At 40.3% G+C, this 21,519-nt stretch overlaps 1 protein-coding gene across 1 annotated transcript; it reads right to left on the bottom strand.

Moving 5' to 3' along the window:
• Positions 1-4,038: 4,038 nt before the first annotated feature.
• LOC114548159 (inhibitor of nuclear factor kappa-B kinase subunit alpha) lies at positions 4,039-20,487 on the bottom strand. The gene is made up of 22 exons (XM_028567920.1): positions 20,340-20,487; positions 19,502-19,623; positions 19,136-19,230; positions 18,796-18,913; positions 17,675-17,744; positions 17,486-17,574; positions 17,314-17,403; positions 17,003-17,127; positions 15,279-15,386; positions 14,919-15,054; positions 14,349-14,543; positions 13,937-14,039; positions 13,194-13,317; positions 11,994-12,145; positions 11,824-11,885; positions 11,616-11,725; positions 10,256-10,305; positions 10,018-10,123; positions 9,724-9,871; positions 8,370-8,506; positions 6,526-6,625; positions 4,039-5,179 (listed from the first exon to the last, which is right to left on the bottom strand). The coding sequence occupies exons 2-22, from the start codon at positions 19,604-19,606 to the stop codon at positions 5,114-5,116; spliced, it is 2,289 nt and encodes a 762-aa protein (XP_028423721.1). The 5' UTR covers positions 19,607-19,623; positions 20,340-20,487; the 3' UTR covers positions 4,039-5,113.
• Between the last annotated feature and the right edge of the window lie 1,032 nt (positions 20,488-21,519).

The following is a 21,519-nucleotide window of genomic DNA, read 5'->3' as shown; positions in this document are numbered from 1 at the left end:
TGTTTGTGTTTTTTAGTGATTGTTGCGGGAAAAAAAAAATCCTTGATTATGCGGCAAGTTTTCTTAAAAAATGTGATGAATATGCTTTATACGATATTTATGCAATGAAATTGCGGGAACTCGCAAAAACTGCGGTTTGATGAAAAAAAAGAAAAAAAAAGTGATTCCCCCAAACACCCTGCTTTTAGATGATGTTCACGTTGCGTAATTACGTAACTTCATAATGTTCCCATGGCAACAGGGGAAAATGGCTGCTCTTGTATGAAGTAAACGCAACATTTTTCAACTTTCTGCTAAGATTCGAGATTTTTGCAACGAAAATGCGGGGATTATGAAATCATGCAAGCCCCGCATATTTAGCGCAGAAATCAGCAATTAATGCAGTGAAAGTGCGGCGTATTTGAAAAAAAATGCGCCCCCCCCCCCGCATAAATATTATATATATTATTATTATATTATGCGTTGAATTATGCAATCGCATAATCGTGTTTTTGTGGAGGGACTGAAATACCTGCAGAACTAATGACATTCCCATCAGGCTCATTTAGCCGAAGCACTCGCAGAGTGACGGCAGACTCTTAAAATGATTCCATATCCGTGAGTACACAATGGTCTGCGTGACGTAAACTTTGTCATCAGAGGGTGTAGGCGCAGGCTCTCTGTGCAGACGTCCCCGTACCTCTAATTTGATGTGACTACGCTATATGTGGAAGCTAACGATCTAACTCAACCTCCAGAAAATAGTATAAAGAGAACTACCACGTACCCTCTGTGGTATAACCAAGGCTTTAGTCTTCTTCAAATGTATAATGTCTCAGTTAATATATTGGTATCAGCTCTACAGGTTTTTAGGTCATTATTTTACAACTTTACGGTTTTCATTCACTCTCACAGCTCTCATTAACTTACAGCAACAGCAGCATGGCCGAATAAAAAACACGAACCGCCCAATATATTGTTAGCAGACTCTTTAACTTCATTCCAGTCTCAGTCAAGCTCTATCAGACATGTGATTTATTAGACATATATAATAGAGGCTGAGTAGCAGACCAGCTAAGTGACCAAATCTTCCGAACGCTGCTTGACAAACCACAAAGAAACTGAATGGGTCATTGATGAGAACTTTCTCTGACCATACGGGCTCATACGGGGTCTCTTCTGGTTTCAGTCTTTCCACCAGATGTTGAAACTGCTGCAGGAATTTTGCTCCTATTTAGCAACGAAAGCATCAGTGAGGTCCAACACTGATGTTGGGTGATAAGGTCTGCGGTCTGTGCAGACCAGTCAAGTTCTTCCACACCAAACTGGGAAAAACATTTCTTTATGGAGCTGGCTTTATGCACGAGAGCATTGCTATGTTAAAACACAAACTGTTGCCACAAAGTATGAACTCATGAAAAACCTCCTCGTAAATCCTTTGTCTCACTAATCCTGCCAAATATTTAATGTCAGATGTATAAATCTAACTGTAAATGTGGAGTGATGATCTGATTTTGGCAGGAAACCTGTTTTCTCACTGAGAGCTCATCTGACTCACTCGGATTCACAATCTGAGAAGCTCATAAAACACTGTTTACAATGAGTGGATCTTGTTCTACAGGAAAGCCTTGTCTCGGCTTGTTGCTCTCTCATCAGCACTTTACCGGGCTCATTCTGCAGGAGATGATATGCGATGACCACATCGGTCTTCAAAGTGGATCAGGATGTTTAGTCAAACATGCAGCCATCTGTGTTTGTTCTGATTTTTTTCAGTTTCAGAATAATCCACACGAAGATTTTCCAACAACACAGAGGACAGTAAAACCACGATAGGTCTTTGTGTAGATCTTTTTTGTGTTGAATTTTAACTTCTCTGGTGATTTACGAGCCGTGTTTTAAAAGGTGCTCTAAGTGATGGGACGGGTTTTTTAGGCTACATTTTTTGTCACATACAGCAAACATCTCCTCACTATCTGCCTGTCCCCTGAACACACTGTAAAAAACATCTCACTATCTGCTAGCTGCCTGTCCCCTGAACACACTGGAAAAAATTTCCTCACTATCTGCTAGCTCCTGACAAAATCATTTCAGACAAGGTTGTCTCAAAGGGAGTCCTCAACTGAACCAGAAAAGACTTCAAAACCATTCATCAGAAGGAGTAAAATAATCTCTGTGACTCACTATTAATCACTCAGTTTGAAGGCTGAGATACTGTTTAAGAGTCAAAAGTATCTTGATTGTTTACGGTTTCTCCTTTTAGAGAACAGGACAAAGAGCCTCTGTACTTTTCCAGTGTTTTCTACTGTGTCACAATCGGTGAAATCACTAGATTCAGTGTTGAGGTGACAGCAGGTGTGTAATCACAGCGTTCACATTAACCTCACTTGTTAGGACGTTCCAAAAAAATTATGAAACGTGTAGGAGGTGCAGGAACTCATGCTTTTATTTGTGGACTTTTTAAAAGAATTGAACCGCGCAAAGTTGCTGCTCTTTTTATACATTTTATTTTAGAAGTAAATGATTTTATTTAAAAAACAGAAACCGTAAACTGAACATTTCCAGCCTGATAAGACTGGGTTAATAATTATTAGTTGAGCTTATAATAAACTGTGAACTCAAAGCAGAATCATGCCAAAGTCATTTTATTTTATTACCAGGCAAACATTTGATCTTTTTACAATAACATTTCTAAAAATTAAACATTCAGAGACAATTTTAAACCATCAGATGGAAAAATACTTAAATGGAAAGACATGACAAATCCAGTTACTTAAATACAGAAAAAATATTTTTCCATTGCACTGCAACTTCATAAATACAACTCAGAGGGTTAACCTCTCCCTAACTGTGTAACTGCAGTGCATTCAACCATTTAATATCTTTGTTTCCAATCATTCACATTGATTTCACCGTCAACAACCCAAGACGCGACTGTGCTTCAATGCAACGTTCATGTCATAAATGGTTAGACGATGAAGGGAAAGAGTCCCATGTTCACGACTAGAGCTGAAAGAATCCATTGTTAATTGATAAGTTGATTATTCAGCTACAGTTTTGTTAATGGATTCATTGTCTCAGTGATTTTTCAAGCAAAAAAATGCCAAATAATCTCTGGTTACAGCTTCTCAAATGTGATGATTTACTGCTTTTCTCCGTTTTTATAACCGTACGTTGTATATCTTTAAGGTTTAGACTGTTGAAGTAACTTAGTAAATGTGGGAAATGTTAACAGGCATTTTTTCACTATTTTCTGACATTTCATACAGAAAATTTAGTAAAAATCACCAGAAATAAAACTGATGAATTGCAGTCTCATTAGTCACACTTTGCCAGATCTCCATGGCACTGCGACAACACCAGAGTATTGTCTGACTGCATGAGTTATCGTTCTTAGACCGAGGGAAATAAACGTTATGACTTGTTTGTATATCTTTAAACCAATCACAATCATCTTGGGCGGCACTAAGCCCCCGGGTGCAGCGACAGTGCCCTTGCTAAATAGATAGAGCGGAGAAAGCACGTCAGGCATTTTATCCACACTGTACATCCGGCAAGCCAGACTTCAGTCCCATTGACTACTTACAAGCATCAGATCACTCAAGACAGTTGCATGACTATTACTGATTAATGTGCCGATTACTTTCTTGATTAACTGATTCATTCCTTTTTTGTCGGACGACATAAAATAGTGAAATATGCTAATATAATAATTTCCTCTCCGATGTGATGTCTAGTAACTGCTTGTTTTGTCCAATCAGCAGTTTGACAGTTTCATAAAATGAGAAAAGCAGCAAATACTGACTTTGGAGAATGTTTTGATATTAAAAGTGATTTGCCCTTTTGGATTAATTAAGTGAATTTCCATTCAACTGTTTTGATGTGCATAAAACACCTGAGTGGAAACATTGGAAATTCATCATGACGGACATCAAGAATGTGACTAAGTTAAACGTTCACTGAAGAGCTGAAAACATCAGATCTGTGTGCAGCGATAAGGAGACAGGAATGTTATATTTACATGGTTTTCCACATGGTTTTCTCTCGTTTGACTGGAGCTCTGTTAAGTAGGTCCTCTTCTTTTGCAATGGTTTCATGGCATGCGTTTATCTCCATGAACCAACTCATAATATTCAACAGTAGTGGATTGGAAACATGCATTTTCTTTTGATGATTTTTCTGGAGAGTTGTTAAAAATCTGCCCTAATTTTGGAAGGAAACTTTACTCTCGACTAATCGTTTCAACTCTATATGACGTGAAAGCAGCATGAACCGTCCAGTGAAATTAAATGTGCACATAATGAGACAACAAAACTCTACTTTGTATCTGGCAGACCAAAAAAAAAAAAAAAAAAAAAAAAAAAAAAAAAAAAAAAAGACAGTATAGACATTGTATAAACATGAGGGCCAGCCACGTCTGTCACAGATATCATGACAAAAGACTTCTGCCTATGATACATAACACTTTAATAAAACGGGAAAACTTCAAAAATCAAAAACATTTACATAGAATCTAACCCCTCCCAGACTATGTATAGTAAAATATATCAAATTGAATATGACAATAGGAGTTGAATAACAGTTTGTAAATCTGTGAGTTCTGCAACAGTTTTTGGCAGCCTGGATCGTCTCATCTCATTACAGAGAGGATACATGGGAGTATCAAAGTGCTGTTTGCTTGATTGTAATTTCCTCCTCGACCCCCCCCTCCTCCTCCCACCCAACCACTTCCTGTGTTTTCCTCGTATGTCTCGCGGTTGAACTCGTTCCCATACTTTGTCCAACACTCTCGTGCGAAAAAAATCCACCTTCCACACCCTCAAATCTGGTGCTACAGTTTGCTCAATTTTGCAATAACAGTGACAATTTATATCATCAGTTTTTATGAATCATGATGTATATTGTGCAGCAAAAGGACAAAAAAGTAGAGTGACACAGCTTCATTGTTCATCAGACTGGAGTGGGCAGACACCACTGAGCGTGTGTTGAACTCTGCCATGAGAGCCATTTCTTAAGAGAATATCCCGAGTCCTTGTACAACTGTACAACGTTTGACGCCACTCTGCTTGTGTTAGCCGCTTACAGTCTTTAGTGTTACTCGGAGCACAGGCAGGGATGGAAGGACGCAACAAAACGCTCACGCATTTCTCTTTTTTAATTTGGTGGTTAGGGTTTCGTATTTCGTCCAGCTCCAGTCTTGGTCCTTGAAAGAGGAAAACCACCAGGTGTTTAGGAGTTGAGATGATGAACCAGAATGATACAAAAACATCTTTCAAAAATGGTTTTATACACACAAAGAAATCCTGTATAAAATAGGAAGCAACTTCCCTAGAATGAACGAAATGCAACTATATCGGTGTAAAAATAATATTTACTGTACCTATTTAGTTTTTTGTGTCACTACACCCATCTTTAATAATTGTTCAGAAAAGTACTTCCTGCTTCCTATCTGGTGACCTTAACTGTATCAATATGGCCGATTTGAATATTCTGTCACTGTGACTTATATAAATAGTACTGTCTTTAATTAAAAGAATTCTTAGTCGATGAACGCTCGTATGATTATGTTGACTAATTGATTAGTTGATTAGTCGACAGATCTGTAAAACTGAGTTTTTCCACGACAATCAAGCAAAAGCACCACTTTAAGTCTTGTGTTTGGCAGAGAAGTGCTCATATGTTTTTTGGAAGTAAGTCATTCAGCATGAAGAAAAAGCATAAAAAAAAAAAAAAAAAAAAAGACTACTGAACTAAAGAATTCTTAGTTGGTCAAGACCAAAATGACAGATGAGCCAACTAATGGACTGAGAGGGGGCAGCCTTAAATATAAATCATTCTGATCACCTCTCAGTGAATTTAAACATCTGTCAAACATCAGCGTACACAACCAAACCAACACATTTTCCTCACTGTAGTCGTGTAACAATGTGCAAAGAGTTTTAAAAACAAGTACTTTCAAATGATACAAAAATCAAGTTTATAAAATTGTTTGCAATGACCGGACTGTTAACTCTATACGGACACTTAGGGATGAATTGATCTTACATCATAAAAACTCCGTTAGTGTCAGTCATAGTGGGCAGTTTGACGTGTTTTGTGCGACAGTAAACTCTGGCGTTATGTAACCTAAAGTTGAGTGATAAATGTGGGAAAATATCAGGTCACTACAAGGTAATTATGGCAGTTGAGCAATCAAAAAAGCTGAAATAGAAGATCTGTGGGTGTTTTTGTGTGTTGCAAGAAGAGTTTGTGTCAATGTATGTTGCATGCAAATTTATTTTACTATTAGAGATTAATTTACAGTTTCTTGTTCCTGTTATATAGCTGAGACAAGTAGCTAAACAAGTGTTTGTTAAGGAATTCATTAACAATATAAAAATCACTATTTGGACACATTTTGAAGGTTCTTGTCACCTTAAGTTCATTCAGAGAATTTGATGTGACTGCGTTTGTTTTCTTGGCCTCTCTTTGCCGTTATGTCCGAGGGTGAGAGTGCATTAAAAAAGGCGAAGAACTGAAACACCACAAGTTAAAAAGAAGTGAACTCACCACTATGCTTTTGGCCTGTTCATCAGCAGCTTCCTGCATCAGGCTTGTCAGCTGACTGAGGTACTTCTGGTTCTCCTGCAGCAGACGCGGAGCAGCCTCACTGAAGGAAACATACATAAAGAGGCCCGTTTCATCACATGTACAATGTGTCGCAATGTGTTCAGTATTTTAGCGGCTACAGAAGAACGCCACGGGGGAGAAAATGCAATGACTGCCATACAAAACCCTGTATAGCATAATATAATATTCACATGACTGTAGCATGAACATGTTATTAATATACAACATCAAACAAGTAACAAAGCTCCATTTGTTTGGGTTGTATAAAATGTCAAAGGCTAATGATATAGAGCTGCAAAGATTAATCAATTGATTAGTTGTAACAGTAAACTGAATATCTGAGTTGTGGACAAAACAAGACATTTGTAGCCTGGGAAAACCCTGACAAACTTCCGGCAAATTTGAGTAAGTCTGGCAAAGAGCCCATTCAAGCCCATTTCCAATTTTTCCAAATCGAGGCACCAATCACAACCGTTGAGGAGGGCTCTACACCAATCACAACCGTTGAGGAGGGCTCTACACCAATCACAACCGTTGAGGAGGGCTCTACACCAATCACAACCGTTGAGGAGGGCTCTACGCCAATCACAACCGTTGAGGAGGGCTCTACACCAATCACAACCGTTGAGGAGGGCTCTACACCAATCACAACCGTTGAGGAGGGCTCTACACCAATCACAACCATTGAGGAGGGCTCTACACCAATCACAACCATTGAGGAGGGCTCTACACCAGTGAGGAGGGCTCTACACCAATCACAACCGTTGAGGAGGGCTCTACACCAATCACAACCATTGAGGAGGGCTCTACACCAATCACAACCGTTGAGGAGGGCTCTACGCCAATCACAACCGTTGAGGAGGGCTCTACACCAATCACAACCGTTGAGGAGGGCTCTACACCAATCACAACCGTTGAGGAGGGCTCTACACCAATCACAACCATTGAGGAGGGCTCTACACCAATCACAACCATTGAGGAGGGCTCTACACCAGTGAGGAGGGCTCTACACCAATCACAACCGTTGAGGAGGGCTCTACACCAATCACAACCATTGAGGAGGGCTCTACACCAATCACAACCGTTGAGGAGGGCTTTACATGATGATAATAGCGCAGCGACGACGAGCAGCTTTTTGTTTACATTCAACATGACGGCCACTGAAGCACAGCAGCCCGTTGATGCCGCTGTCGCTGCTACGACACCCAGATCGTTGCTCTGATTGGTTGAAGGACTATCCAATTACGCCCAGAGGCATTTGAGCGGCGTCCGTTGGTGACGCCCCTTTGGAATTGTGCTGTGAATGAAGCTTGCCCAGACCCAGGGGTCTGGGGTCAACCAGGCTAAGACATTTGAGGACGTCATCTTGGGCTTTTAGAAACACTGATCGGCATTTTTCACCATTTTAGAGACCAGCTAATCGAGAAAAATAAAATCGACAAAATAATCGACTATGAAAATAATAGTTAGTTGCAGCCCTATAATGATATTCACGATACATTAAGTGTTCAACCCCGTGGTTTGACTCATGTTTTTTGAACAATCAAACAAAAGAACTTAAGGGTCATCGCTGCCTAAAGGTGCTTCCAGAAAATATTGATGAACATTTATGCAATCAAGTATTTTGTGTTCTCCGTTTATAGTGAGATTAGATCAATTTGTAGAGATTTGTTTTTACACAGTTCAACATGAAACGGTCAAGGGGGCGAATCATTTCTATATTGGCATTGACAGAGCAATCATAAGTGACATGAATGTTCTGAATCAATCGATCGATCGTTTACCTGTCGTTGGGCCCAGGTAGGGAGGTTAGGGGATGTGGGGAGCTGACGGGTTGTGCTGACTGCGACCACGGAGAAACCTGCAGCAGGTTGGACGACTCGGGACTGGCTGCTATCGAGTTTCGTGTTGAGTTTTGAGCCTGGAGGAGACAGAGAGAGATCATGCGGTGACAATAAACATGTCCTTCTCCTACAAGAAGGCTCAGCGGCTCATCCTCCCGCTGATTCGGTTTGTGATCCGTTAGAGAAGCCAAGTCTGAGGAGGTAACAGAGAACAGAAAGTACCACAGCTGACGAACAGGACAGACTTATCAGCTGCAGAGATGGACACAACTATTGTTTTAGGTTATTTTTCGGGCATTTTAGCCTTTATTTTGACAGAACAGCTGAAGACATGAAAGGGGAGAGAGAGAGAGGGGGGGAACGACATGCAGCAAAGAGGCGCAAGTCTGTGTCCAGTGTTTACACCTGGAAGCTGCCCAGTACAACCATCTGCTGGCCACTGAGCAGCTCCACTGGAGCGGATTGGGGTTAAGGGCCTTGCTCAAGGGCACCTCAGTGGTAGTGATGAGGGAGGGACAAATGCTGCTCTTTCACTTCCCCCAATCAGATTTATCCTGTTGGTCACAAGCTCACTTCTCTAACCTTAAAGGCTTTACTGCCCAAACTTGACATTTATACAAAATAGGATTTATTCAGATTTAAATTTTTACACTATTTCCCAAAAATGATGTAAAATAAAAGAGAAAGGAAGACAACGGGAAAAACAAAAAGAAAAATGGGGGGATATAGCCATCAAATGGCCCACTCGCCGTAGTGGCCATATTTTTTAAAATTGCTTCAGTTTATAATTCGAAATAAACGTAATTCTCTCCAGATGTAATGTGTCCGTTTGTTCTGTGATCTACAGCTTCACTAGAGGGACTTTTATTTGCTGCTATTAGCCCTCTAGAGTGCTGTCTAGAGGAAGTCAGTTTACTAACTCCCTCTGATATTCCCAGTATAATCACTTTTGAATCTGGCTCTTGTGGAATTCTCAGTTTATTGGAGAAGATGCTGAATATTTACGTCCAAAGGCATTTTTCATTATTTTAATGACATTGTGTGGACCAAAGATGAATTAATTAAATTGAGCGAATAATCAGCAGAGAATCTGATAATGAAAATAATCCCTTATTGCAGCCCTAGGAAAGTGTGACATGGTTTAATTCAATTACGGTAGATTATTTTGAATATTAGAACCCTCAGTGATAGCACGCGGACCTTAAAAAGTATGATTCCTGAGCGTTGATACACATAAACCCACACACTTCACATCACACTAAACTTATAAAATAAAGAACGCAGAGTCACTTACACAGGCGATCTTCAGTAAATGCCAGAACTCTCTTTGTCTCTTGATCTGCATCTGCATCACTGTGTTGTCAGCATCCTTGATGTTCTCCAAGGTTTTCTCAATTCGTGGAAACAAGTCAATGATCTTTTGTTTGCTGATCAGGATCTTGCTGTTAGGAGGAGTCGAGACATGGCAGACGTTAACATACGGTATTAGTAGCTCTACCGAGGATGGTGTTTTCACAGAAAAGCTGTTGTTCCCTACAGGTCTGTAGAATCAAACACTGAATGTCTTTGAGGAGTGTTGGACTCTTACCTGAGGTGGGTGTACAGGTCTTTCAGGACCTTGTCTTGGTTCTGGACAGTCTGAATAATGGCCTTCACCATCTCAGAGCTGTCACTGCTCACATCTGGCTCAGGTGCTGAGAGATAATCAGATAAACACACTAAGTTTAACACATGGATTAATTTGATTTCTATTTAGATTGATGAGGAAGAGTATGCATTTACATTGATATCATAATATACATACATACGATCAGGATGTTACTTACTTTTGCATTTCATCTTCAGTTGCTTGTAGAGCTCAATCGCTTTTTCTTCTCTGCAAAATGAATTAAGTCACAGTTAAATATTTATACAAGTAAATGACAAATTGTAAAAATCTTCAGCAAAAAAGAGCTAACAGCATGTTTATTTTGTGGTCTTTTACACAGCAGATTGTTGTTTGATGCAGCATGTTTAAAACGCAGTTAGACATCCATCTTGTCTTGACTGTTTGCGCCATGGAGGCGACACCAGTCACTACTTACGCAGCAGCACAGAGGAGGGTTTTCACTTTAGTATATTCCTAGAATTTGATGCCAATCTGCACATTAGATTTTAAATTGTCCGGCCACTTTCTACGAAAGTCTTGCCCACTATAATGTGTTATTGACAGATGTGTAGGATCAAAAACTTGAGTTTCAACATAGATACCTGTTGCGTAGGTTTTGATTTATACTTCAGCGTTGGCTTTCACTCATTGACATCACCTCCGCAACACCAGAAGGTGTATCGTATGTGATCAGGCCCTATCATGCTTTAATTATTTATCCCACAGTAACTATGCTCGCATTCTTTCATTTACTTTGTGATACGAGTGATGGCGGGAGGCTGGGCCCTGGTTCATTAGTGAATACTCTGTGCATATTCACTTTGTTTTAATAGTTGCTTGAGAGCAAGGGTTTTGGTGAGCAGAGGGTTTGAGGTCGAGTTGGCTTTGCTTGATGAGCGTTATGGAAAAGGAGAAGATAATTCAACCTTTTATATTTACTTTCTTCATGTCTTAGATCAACAACGTCCACCAGCATCAGAGACTTTTTAGGAGAAAACAAGCATCACAAGCTGGCCAATCACAGTTCTTGTGCTCCCCATATGGGATCTCTGCAGCACGACATGTAGTTATATTTTTGAGGAGTAATCTCAATATCCTGATTTCAGTGGGTGGTGTACACCATTATTGCATGTCATTCCCACTTACTCTCTCCCAACATCTTTGTCTGTAAACCTCTGAAATATTCTTTTATCAAAATGGTGTTGATAAAGTGAAGGAAGTACAAGTGAGCAATACTGTGCAGGATTCTTTGGTTCCGTCTAAGTCAAACATTTCTTGTGTAAAAGAGGGTATTTTCACCTGATAATGGGGCTTCATAAAAAGTTAGGTGGTCACAAAAATCATTATCAATTTTGTTGAGACATCTCTACACATCATTATGTACACAGAAGGTTTAAAAACCAACAAAAGAAGAACCATCAGGCTGTAGCTATATGATCACTTCTGTCTTTCAAATCAACAAAACATGGGAGAAAGACTATGTTGATAACTATTTAGATGACATATTGCAGTATGGTCAGATCACATTCAACACTCACAGCTGCTCCATCTTGTCTCCTTGGCGTCGAGCATACGGGCTCCTCTGAAGTTCCACTATCTCTGAGTGCAAAGCCATGATCTCATCATCCAGATGGCTCACCTCTGCCACCTGCAGGACAAACCAGGAATCATGCCACGATAAGGATTTGTACTGAGAAACATTACAGGCCTTCTAAATGTTTTAAACATTTTGAAAACCTGCATTACCTGTGCAAAAGCAGCAGCTCGCTCCTCGTTCTCTTGCCAGGCTTTCAGCATCTTTTCAGAGGCTTTAAACAAACACACACAGCTCATCAAAACAAACAGTGCTATTAAAACATGCCCATTTGTAAAGGTTAGAGCCATTAAAAAGGGTCAAGCAGCCAGTAAACACTCACATATGCCATAGTGCATCTGATCGCTGTATTTTTCCAGGTCGTACTGGATGCTGCTCTTGAAGAAGTCCAGCTTGGCCTTCAGCTGCTGAGAGAAGCCAAACATGCTGTTCTTACACCTGGTCAGGTTGGTGTTGTAGCGCAGGAGACTCAACCTGGAGGGGAAGGAAAGGAGACAATTCAGAGTTAGAGAGGTTTGGAAGGGGAAAATAAAGCACCATTAGAGCAGAGGCTCGAGTTCAATTACCCAGGCGCAATCTTTTTGGTGTGGCTGGTTGCCAAATCAATCAGAATAACGAGTATCTGCAGGAAGTTATGATGGGAGCACCTGAAGCAGCTGGTGCGCTGTTCAAACCCTCCCCAAACCGACAGCAGGAGACAACAGTGACAAGGACCACAGTGTACGGGGAAATGGGCATTAAAAAGCGTTCCCCAGGCCAGGGTAGTCCGTTCAATCACCTACATGATTACATTTGCAAATAAAGCAACTTACATGGATCACATGGGCGTTATTTAAAATAAAAAGAGTCTACTGTAAATAATATAGACCCAATCACAATGTTTGTTTACAATAACTTCCAGGTAGAAAACTCCAGCGTCCTGTATATACAATTTAACAGCTAACGGGGGCGAGGAACAACTGCATATACTCTCATCTTATTCATTTAAAATGCATGTTTGATGTTTTTTTATATGTCAACACTAAGCTAATTTACCCGTTGAGCCACAGACTAAAGAAAACGACACCACCAAACTAGAAGTCTGTCCGCCTGGCGGTGAGATGTTGCTGTTCCTAACGCTAGATTTGGTTTATGAAAGACGCTAGCAACACATTACAGAAAATAAGCACAGCAGAGACGTCAGATAGGTCAGACAAAACGCGTTTAACTATATTTTTAAACGTTACAGTTACGGCTGAAAATGACAACAGAAATAAACAAGTTTGCTGATTTCACATATCTCCGCAATTCAAATCAACGACAAGTTGTCTATCCGGAAGTGATTTTTGGGTTAGCGCTACGTCACCGTGATTCTGAGTCTGTACAACAGACAAGTTAACGATTAATAAATGGACAGACACTCAACTTAATAAAAAAAATAAATAAATGTGTGTTAACACATATATGCTGACGTCAATTAAATATTCGTTACGTTTTTGTGGTAAAAGAAAAAGAGATTACAGAAGTCTGTCGTGTGACTCACATAGCAGCCCTCTGTCCTTGGAATAGCCTGCTGTAGTCATCCTTTAGCCCACAGATGTAGCTCACTGCTTCACCCCAAACCTTCTTCAACACCACCAGGGGCAGCTGTGTCTTGGCCTCTTGAACTGCAAAGTTAAAACAAAACCCATGAGAGTTGCACTACGTGGTGTTAAAAACAGAATGGAGAGCACAAAACTGCCATTTAGTGGCTCATTGCGGTACAAAATATAATCTGTTACAGAATTGTAGTTGATAGGGCTGCCACCTCTTAGTCGATTAGTCGACTAATCGGTCGGTTTGGTCTTAGTCGACTAAGATTTCTTTAGTCGATTAGTCATTTTTTATGCTTATTCATGCTTAATTACTTATTTCCAAGAAACTTCTGAGCACATTCATGGTAAACAGAAGATTTAAAGTGGTGCTTTTGCAGGATTAATTGTGGAGAAACTCCGTTTTACAGATGGTTAATTAACTACATTTATATTGTGCTTTTTCTAGTCTTAACCACCTCTCAAAGCGCACAGCTCTGTCAATTAAATCAACTAATCGACAAAATCCTATAAGTGTTAGTCGACTAAGAATTTCTTTAGTCGAGGACAGCCCTAGTAGTTGACAACCTAACGGAGACAGGAAATGTGTGTAACCTGTGCTGTGTTAAATGTATTTAAACTGATGCATCAAGGCACATTTTACAGTTTGCTTCGTTGTCTCCTCATCAGCAGATATACCTTAAAATAGACTCACCTATAGTGTTGACTTTATCGGGCAGCTGTCTGGCACTGAGGGGACCGGAGTACTTGGTGATGCTCTTGTCAAACAGGTATACGATGTAGCTATCCCACCCTCTCTACACAGGAGGGAAGAAAATCACCACTTGAAACAGCCTGCAAATAGCTTTCCTGTCGCTTAAAACAGCATTTCCGGTTAAAAGTGTAAATCACCATTGAATCAAAATAAAATGTTCCTCTTATCTATGAAATAAGCATGTGACCCGTTTCAACACCACCCCTCAAAGAATCTGAATCGAGAATCGATAAGAACCGGATTCGAAAGGAAGAATCTGAATCTGAATTGTTAAAATCAAAACGATGTCCAACCCTAGCAGGACACCACCTGATGCAGGTTTTAAGAGGACTGTTACAGAGAGTCAACTTACCACACCATCTAGGACACACTGCGCAGCGTGCTTCCTGGGATCCAGTGAGACTCCAGTCTCCTGCAGCAGCTCCTGGTTCATCACTTCGATATTCGTCTCGGCCTCGATGCGCTTCTGCAGACTGTGGAGACTTTCCTCCGGAGTCAGCTGGAAAGAGTGGACCTGAGCTGTGGTCATGTTCAGGATGTGGACGACCTGGAGAGACACGCAGAAGAAAAACTGTTTAGTACAAAGTACTGGTCATCATTTACTGAAATGTTTGGTATACTGAAGGCCACTGTACTATATACTGTGATTTGTTCGTAGTAGGGATGCTCCCTCTTACAGAACATTGTTGGGATATCTGTACAGAATTGTTGGGATATCTGTACAGAAACGCAAGTATCGTATCAGGACTGGTATAAATGAAATTCAAACAAAACCCTGATGACAGAACAACCTTCAACATTTAGGAAATGAACGGTTTCAGTTACAAGAAAAATATGTAAATGCTGGTTGACCCAGATACAACTGGCTCAAACGCACCGATGAAAGGCTGACTCTTTAGATAAAACTCTGCCAGTAACGCACCTTCATACTCAGTATCTGCTCCAGCTTTTCAAAGCACATGGGCTTCTTGGTGTCGGAGTTGACTTTGCCTCCTCTCTGGACAGGGTCCCACTTTAACATCAGCTGCAGCAGGGCTTCCATTGGCTCCAACAGCGTCCTAAATAACAGCAATTAAAGTACGTGTTCAAGTAGAGAAATTGGCACCAAACACTGTCCAAATACTTGAAACACACAGCCGGTGGCTCAAGTCTATTTTAGCTTTCATTTAAGTGACTAATGGACAAGAATGTACTTTCACTCACATTGCAGAGAAAAAATATCAACACCCCGTATGAATAATGTTTGAAGTGATGTAATTTTTTGCAGTGACAGGGTCCTAACCTGCTGAGATTGTTGGGGTAGGGGAGGTGTGTGGAGAACCTGACTTCTCCGTTCTGCTCTTCTACAGCCATGATGTCTTTTGGACCTTTATTCCTCACTTTGCTGGCCCTGTGGATGAGAAGGGACGACAGGATGGATAGTTTTACATCTTAAAATGATTCCTGTTCATTTTCTTTACAAAGCACAAAAGCATAGTAGTAGTTTGATGGGAAATTAAACATTTCACATACATCAAAACTGACTCGGTAGTCGTAGAAGAAGCAGTTTTCAGATATTCCGCCCCAACCTCGAGATCTTGTAGTTAACTTTCCTTGTGAATGAGGAACCTTCTTCCGATTGGGTTTTTAGATTTTCAATAAAACAACTCTGCTTTTTTCAAGAAGGAATGATCATTGCCCAACACACTAGGTGTAGGGATGGCACCTAGTTCTGTTTAGAGAGGTAAACAAACTTGTGTTCTGGTTAGAGAGGTAAGCAAAGGTTTTGTTTTAATTTTTGTTTACAAAGGCCGGCCAGGTTAGCCTGGGAAAACCCTGACGAACGTCTGGCAAATTTGAGATTTGCTCTGCAAGTCAGTCTGGCCAAGAGCCCCTTCAAGCCCATTTCCAATTTTCCCAAATCGAGGCACCAATCACAACCGTTGAGGCGGGCTCTACACCAATCACAACCGTTGAGCAACCCGTTGATGTCACTGCTACGTCACCCAGATCGTTGGTCTGATTGGTTGAAGGACTATCCAATGCTATAATTGTTTAAATTATTTGGCAAACTGGCACAATTAATAGTATGCCAAATTATCTATTAGCAAAACCTGTTTGCAGTGCACTTATGGATGTACAGTCAGCTATCACTGGATTATTTTGATACTGAAGAAAACTTAAAAACATGATGATTCTCAGGCAAGTTCTGCAGTTATAAAGAGCATATTTTTCTTTCATTTCTTGACGTTTATTAGTGTTGGAAATCAGAAATAATTATAATCCTCGGAAACCGTAGTCACATTGGATCTAAAAATGTGTATTATGTCTGTGTGTTCAGATTTGATTGAGTTATGACTCAGAGGATACAAATTGTGGAATCGGGTACCGGAGGTTTTAAAGTAATTAAATTGCCTTCATGAGGTATAAGTCACGCCCTCTTATGCTGCAACTGCTGATAGATTCAGCAGACCAAACTACAATGACAAGTACGCTGTTGTTTTCAGAACACCAACATACACCTGTCTCTTTCATGTCACTCAGTTTCTTTGCCTCAGGTCTTCCCTTTCACTCAACATCTGCCGTTGACTGACCAGGCGATTTAAGGCAATTTTCCTTTGATTTATGAGCCAACTAAAGTCTCCAATATGCTTTCATCAATCTGGTAAAATAAAATTACTCCTACACAAAATGTTTTACTTATAAGGTCAACTTTGGGGCAGCTGTGACTCAGGTGGTAGAGCAATCTGCCAATCGGAAGGTCGTGGTTTGATCCCTGGCCCTCCAGTCCCATGTGGAAGTGTCCTTGGGCAAGACACTGAACCCCCAAATTGCTCCCAATGCTGCACCATCAGTGTGTAAATGTGAGTGAATGTGTATCTGATGAGCAGGTGGCACCTTGTACGGCAGCCTCGGCCACAGTGTATGAATGTGTGTGAATGGTGCCGGTAATATGTAAATAGCACTTTGAGTAGTCGTTAAGACTAGAAAAGCGCTACATAAATACAGTCCATTTACATTACTTACCACTGCACAGGTTGCAGGTTGTGCAGGAAGGGACGGAAACCACAACTGCATTCAAATACCATTGTGCCAAAGCTCCAGTAGTCCACAGTAACAGTGTATGCCTTATTCTCAAACAGCTCAGGTGCCTGCAGAGAACAAGTGGTGCATTTCAACATAATACATTTGATCGACAACTTGTGTTATTTGGCATTTATATATTTGTGAAGGCAGGAAAAAAGATTAAAGGATTTCAAAGTAAAATTAAGCATGTAATTAGTTAGATTACATAAAGGTGCATCTGAGGATAAATAAATAACTACTTGTTTGCTTACCAGGTACTGAAGCGTGCCAACGAAGGAGGTACACAGACTGCCCTGGTCCAGGTCTTTGGCATAGCCCAGGTCAATGATTTTGTGAACCAGCTGCAGATACAGAATAAGTAAATGTAAGACAGTTTCTTTAAGTTGTAAAGTAAAACAGAACAAAAACATAAAGGCAGTTTACCTTTCCGTTAATATCTTGCAGCACTATGTTTTCAGGTTTAAGGTCTCTGTGTATGATCTTGTTTTCGTGCAGATACTGGATACCAGATCCTGGTGCAGAATACAGTGGTTTAACTGAATGATGAGGCTCTAAAAAAAGACACGTCTGAATAAACAAGCCACGCATAAAAAACAACAACATTGAACATACCAACATCATTGAGTAACGAAAGCACTTCACTTTCTTTCAAACCGCAGCAGTTTTCAGGTTTGCTCAGCATCTGTAACCCACACAAATACAATTCTATCACATCTACAGTAAACCTACATTACATGACAAAATGGTGACACAATCTGATAAGCTGCACTACTACTGTTAGAGCAGAATATCAGCCTCATCATGTACATTATGTAAACTTTAACCCTTGCACATCTGCACTGTGAAAGAAATGTTACCTGCTAACCAGCTGAACTATAGGGCTGCCCCATAAAAGATGATAAGACCCTGAGTTGATTTGCATTTTATCAGTCAAATCACTGCACATTTTCTTTTTTAGCTGCGTCATTGTACACAGAGCAACAGCAATTGCAGGCTATAAACTTTATAAACCGAGTCATCTCATAATGACTTACTGTAAACACAAAACTAAGTGTGATAGAATTAGAGAAAGGTGATGTAAACGCAGAGGGCCTGACTCATGTCTGTTGGCTGCTCTGACGCTCTCTGCGTTGAATGTCAGTGAAGTCGGCTAAACTCCTTTTGAACCAGACGCTGTGGTGGTGCACGCTATGTCAAGTGTGACATACTCTTCGCCTGACAGAGCAGTCAGCAACCCGGCCAATGAGACACTGTAGGATTTCACAACCAAACTATGATCAGGATGCATACTTTCACTTTCTGTGACGGTAAGTAAATGTGTTCAAAGATGATGAACAAAGGCATTATAAAAAGGGGGCGTTACCGGTAAAATGTGAGACTCATGTAGGCTGATATAGGAGTTGAGTTTGGGCCGGCTGCTCTGCAGGTGAACTGACACTAACTGGGCAGGGGAGTGAATAATATACAGTATTCCTCATATTTGTAGGTAAGGTGTCTTGAAGAAAATAGATCAGTAAAGTCTTATTTTCCCTACTTACACCAATGTGACGTGGGTGGTTTTAGATTTAATCACTCTGGAGACTGATTTAAAGTAATAAAAAAACAAAAATGTTGGGTATAAAACTGTTCTCTTAGTGGAAACAAAAAGACAAAAATAAAAAATGAATTTTCAAATTTAGCTGGCTTGATGTGGACATATTCTAAGCTTTTTTTTTTTTCCAGGAGTCAGTCACCTTCCTCAGGTCTCCCCTGGAGCAGTACTCCATGGCCAACAGTGGAAGATCATTTAAGGCTATGTGCCTCATTTCCTCCGGGACATCTCGGGCTGTCACGACATTGATGTGATTCAACCTGAGAGAGAGAGAAGAGGGAGTCAAAACCACATTACTATTTAATGATGCCCATACAGATTGTGCAAAGTCATCCACTGAATGTCAGCAGTTTCCTTTAGAAACTTATTAACGTATAAAAGCTGTGAATAAGTATCGTCATTATATTTAAATCAATGTGCTATATAACGTTACTGTGCACCACAGAAGGAATAATGTAATAGTATAATAAAATATGTCAAACTTTTTCATGATCTGGATTTCTCTGCTCCATCTGTCCTTATTCCTTGGTGTGAGCTCCAGACGGCACATTTTCACAGCTAGTTTTTCATTTGTTTCCTACAAAACAGACAGAAGATCCATTGTTACATCAGTGCATGAAAGTATACCCAAAAACAGCAGTTTGTGTGTAGTTTTAGAGGAGCTGCTTTCTGTATGTCAACATAAAGTGTCACAACAAAAAAAGATGACTGTATTACTCCCAATAAGGAAGGAGGTAAATAGTGACACAGTTATGATACTGGTTGCTTTACAGGGGTGTCTACTTCTTATTGACAGTGTTTCAGTGTCAGGTAACTGCCATGTCTGGGTTGAATGGCTCCAATCTCACGTGATGTTGGTAGAGGTAAACATGGGCAAACCCGCCCATTCCCAGTCTCTCTTTCAGCTCCCAGTCGCCACAGTTCTGGTTCTGCCTGAAGGGAGGTTTCTCCATTGTTGTTGCCTCTCAAGCTGGACCAAAGAGTAGAAATAACACGTACAGGACAGAATTAACTTATATCCGATAGTATTTATTTTAAAGAGGCACAAACTGATTGCGATGTTTGAACTCCTATCTAGCCAGCCAAATAAAAATCAGGGAAATTTGCGTTTTCCTAGAATGGCGAAGGCATGACCCGCCCTACTCCACCTCTGATTGGCTAGAACTCTTTGCCTGCGTTGGTTGGATTGGTTAGGTTTAGATATGAAGGGTGAGATTGATTAGGGTAAGCCAATCAGAGGCAGAGTAGGGCGGACCATGCCTTCGCAATCCTAGGAAACGTACATTCCCCTCAGGGACATGGCTACATCCAGAACACCTGCCAAACTAATGTCAGATTGCATTGCATTGCATTCCATTACTGTTTGCACAATACCAATGTCTAAATATTTCACACATTTTTGGCAATTTGACATATGTGGACTGTTTAAATGAGCATATCAGGTATGCAAAATACACACTCAAAGCAAATTGTTTTTTTTATTATTGGCTAACTGGCAAACAGCTAACTAGCTACTTAACGGCTAGCTAGCTACCTACATCAACAGTTTAGCTAGCCCACCAAGCCGAATACATTCCAGGAAATACACGGCGCCAGCTCGCTAGCATTAGGAAATGAAGGCTTCGACGCCAGTTTAGTGACGTTTAAATTAATGTTTCCGTTGCTAAAGCGAGTTTTGAGACTTACTTTGCGTTTCTATGAAAGTGTCATGAGCCGTATTCCGGTATAACTTCGTGATGTCGGTTGTTTTCGAGTCAATGCAGCAGCAGCACCGTGATAATCAGTACTTTCCGACGTGACGTCACCCGGCTGTGTTTCTTGAAAATGTAACCGGAGCGCGTTCAAGAACAAAAACACCTGCTGCGTTCAACCGGCTGAAGCGGTTTAACAACCTTTACATTAAGAAATGAATACCACAATATATATAATATAATCCTATATAATTATAATATACCATAATATAGGTTTTAATCATGGGTGTATGTTTTAATCCTATGGCACTGCTGCGCATGGCCATTGGGGGAATCTAACTAGCCTAATTGCAAAGTGCAAGCACAATGTTGAGGGTGATCTTTACTTGAGCATTTCCATTTTATACAACTTTCGTATTACTTCACTTCAGTTCAGAGGGAGATATTGTACTTTTTACTGCACTAAATGTGTTTGATAGCTTTAGTTACTTTGCAGATTCAGGAATGGGTCAATTGTGCACAATGAGTAGCCTACTTTTAGTACTTTAAGTAGGCTTAATATTGGTGTTTAAACGTATGCACTTCTAGAAGGGCATAGGATTCACTATTTACAGGATTCTCATTTATTTAACCATTCAAATTACATTTGGATATTTGGATCCTCACATACAGTATACGTTATTTCCCACTAGTGGTGGAGGAAGAATTAAGATCATTTCCTCACATCTATTTGGCCCTGAAGTCCCAAAACGTTCATTTTTATTTGTAGCTTGTGGGCACAAAAAGGCTGGACTTCCAACCAGGCAAAATGAGAAACTGACCTGTGGCCAAATAAAACCCACAGGTTCACATGTATTACTTGGTTGATGTTAAGGTTAAGGTTGATGTTAAGGTTTGTATGTTGGTATTATCACCATGAAAGTACAATATCAACAAAGATGGGTTCCAGAGACTGACTTCAACACACAAGGTGATGATCTACAGGCTATATTGTGTGCACATGATATGGATCAATAATTCCTGAGTTTAAGATTGAAAAAAACATAATCTTTGAGTTTTTTTAGGAGCTAGGTAAACATAACAACACTACAATAACAGTAAGGTCAATGGTGTCAAATGGTGAGCTTATAGTCCCCTACGGGGACAAATAAAAGTCTAAACTAAACTAAACAAAA

The sequence above is a fragment of the Perca flavescens genome, chromosome 21 (assembly GCF_004354835.1).
Source record: "Perca flavescens isolate YP-PL-M2 chromosome 21, PFLA_1.0, whole genome shotgun sequence".
Classification (NCBI taxonomy): domain Eukaryota; kingdom Metazoa; phylum Chordata; class Actinopteri; order Perciformes; family Percidae; genus Perca; species Perca flavescens.
This window is presented reverse-complemented; position numbering and strand designations above follow the sequence as displayed.

Excerpts from the sequence above, each read along its gene's own strand:
- LOC114548159 (XM_028567920.1), bottom strand. The coding sequence starts at position 19,606 with ATGGAGAAACCTCCCTTCAGGCAGAACCAGAACTGTGGCGACTGGGAG. Across the intron at positions 15,055-15,278 it reads TACCCCAACAATCTCAGCAG|GACGCTGTTGGAGCCAATGG; the intron begins GTTAGGACCCTG and ends GCTGTTATTTAG. Across the intron at positions 14,040-14,348 it reads AGTGTGTCCTAGATGGTGTG|AGAGGGTGGGATAGCTACAT; the intron begins GTAAGTTGACTC and ends CCTCCTGTGTAG.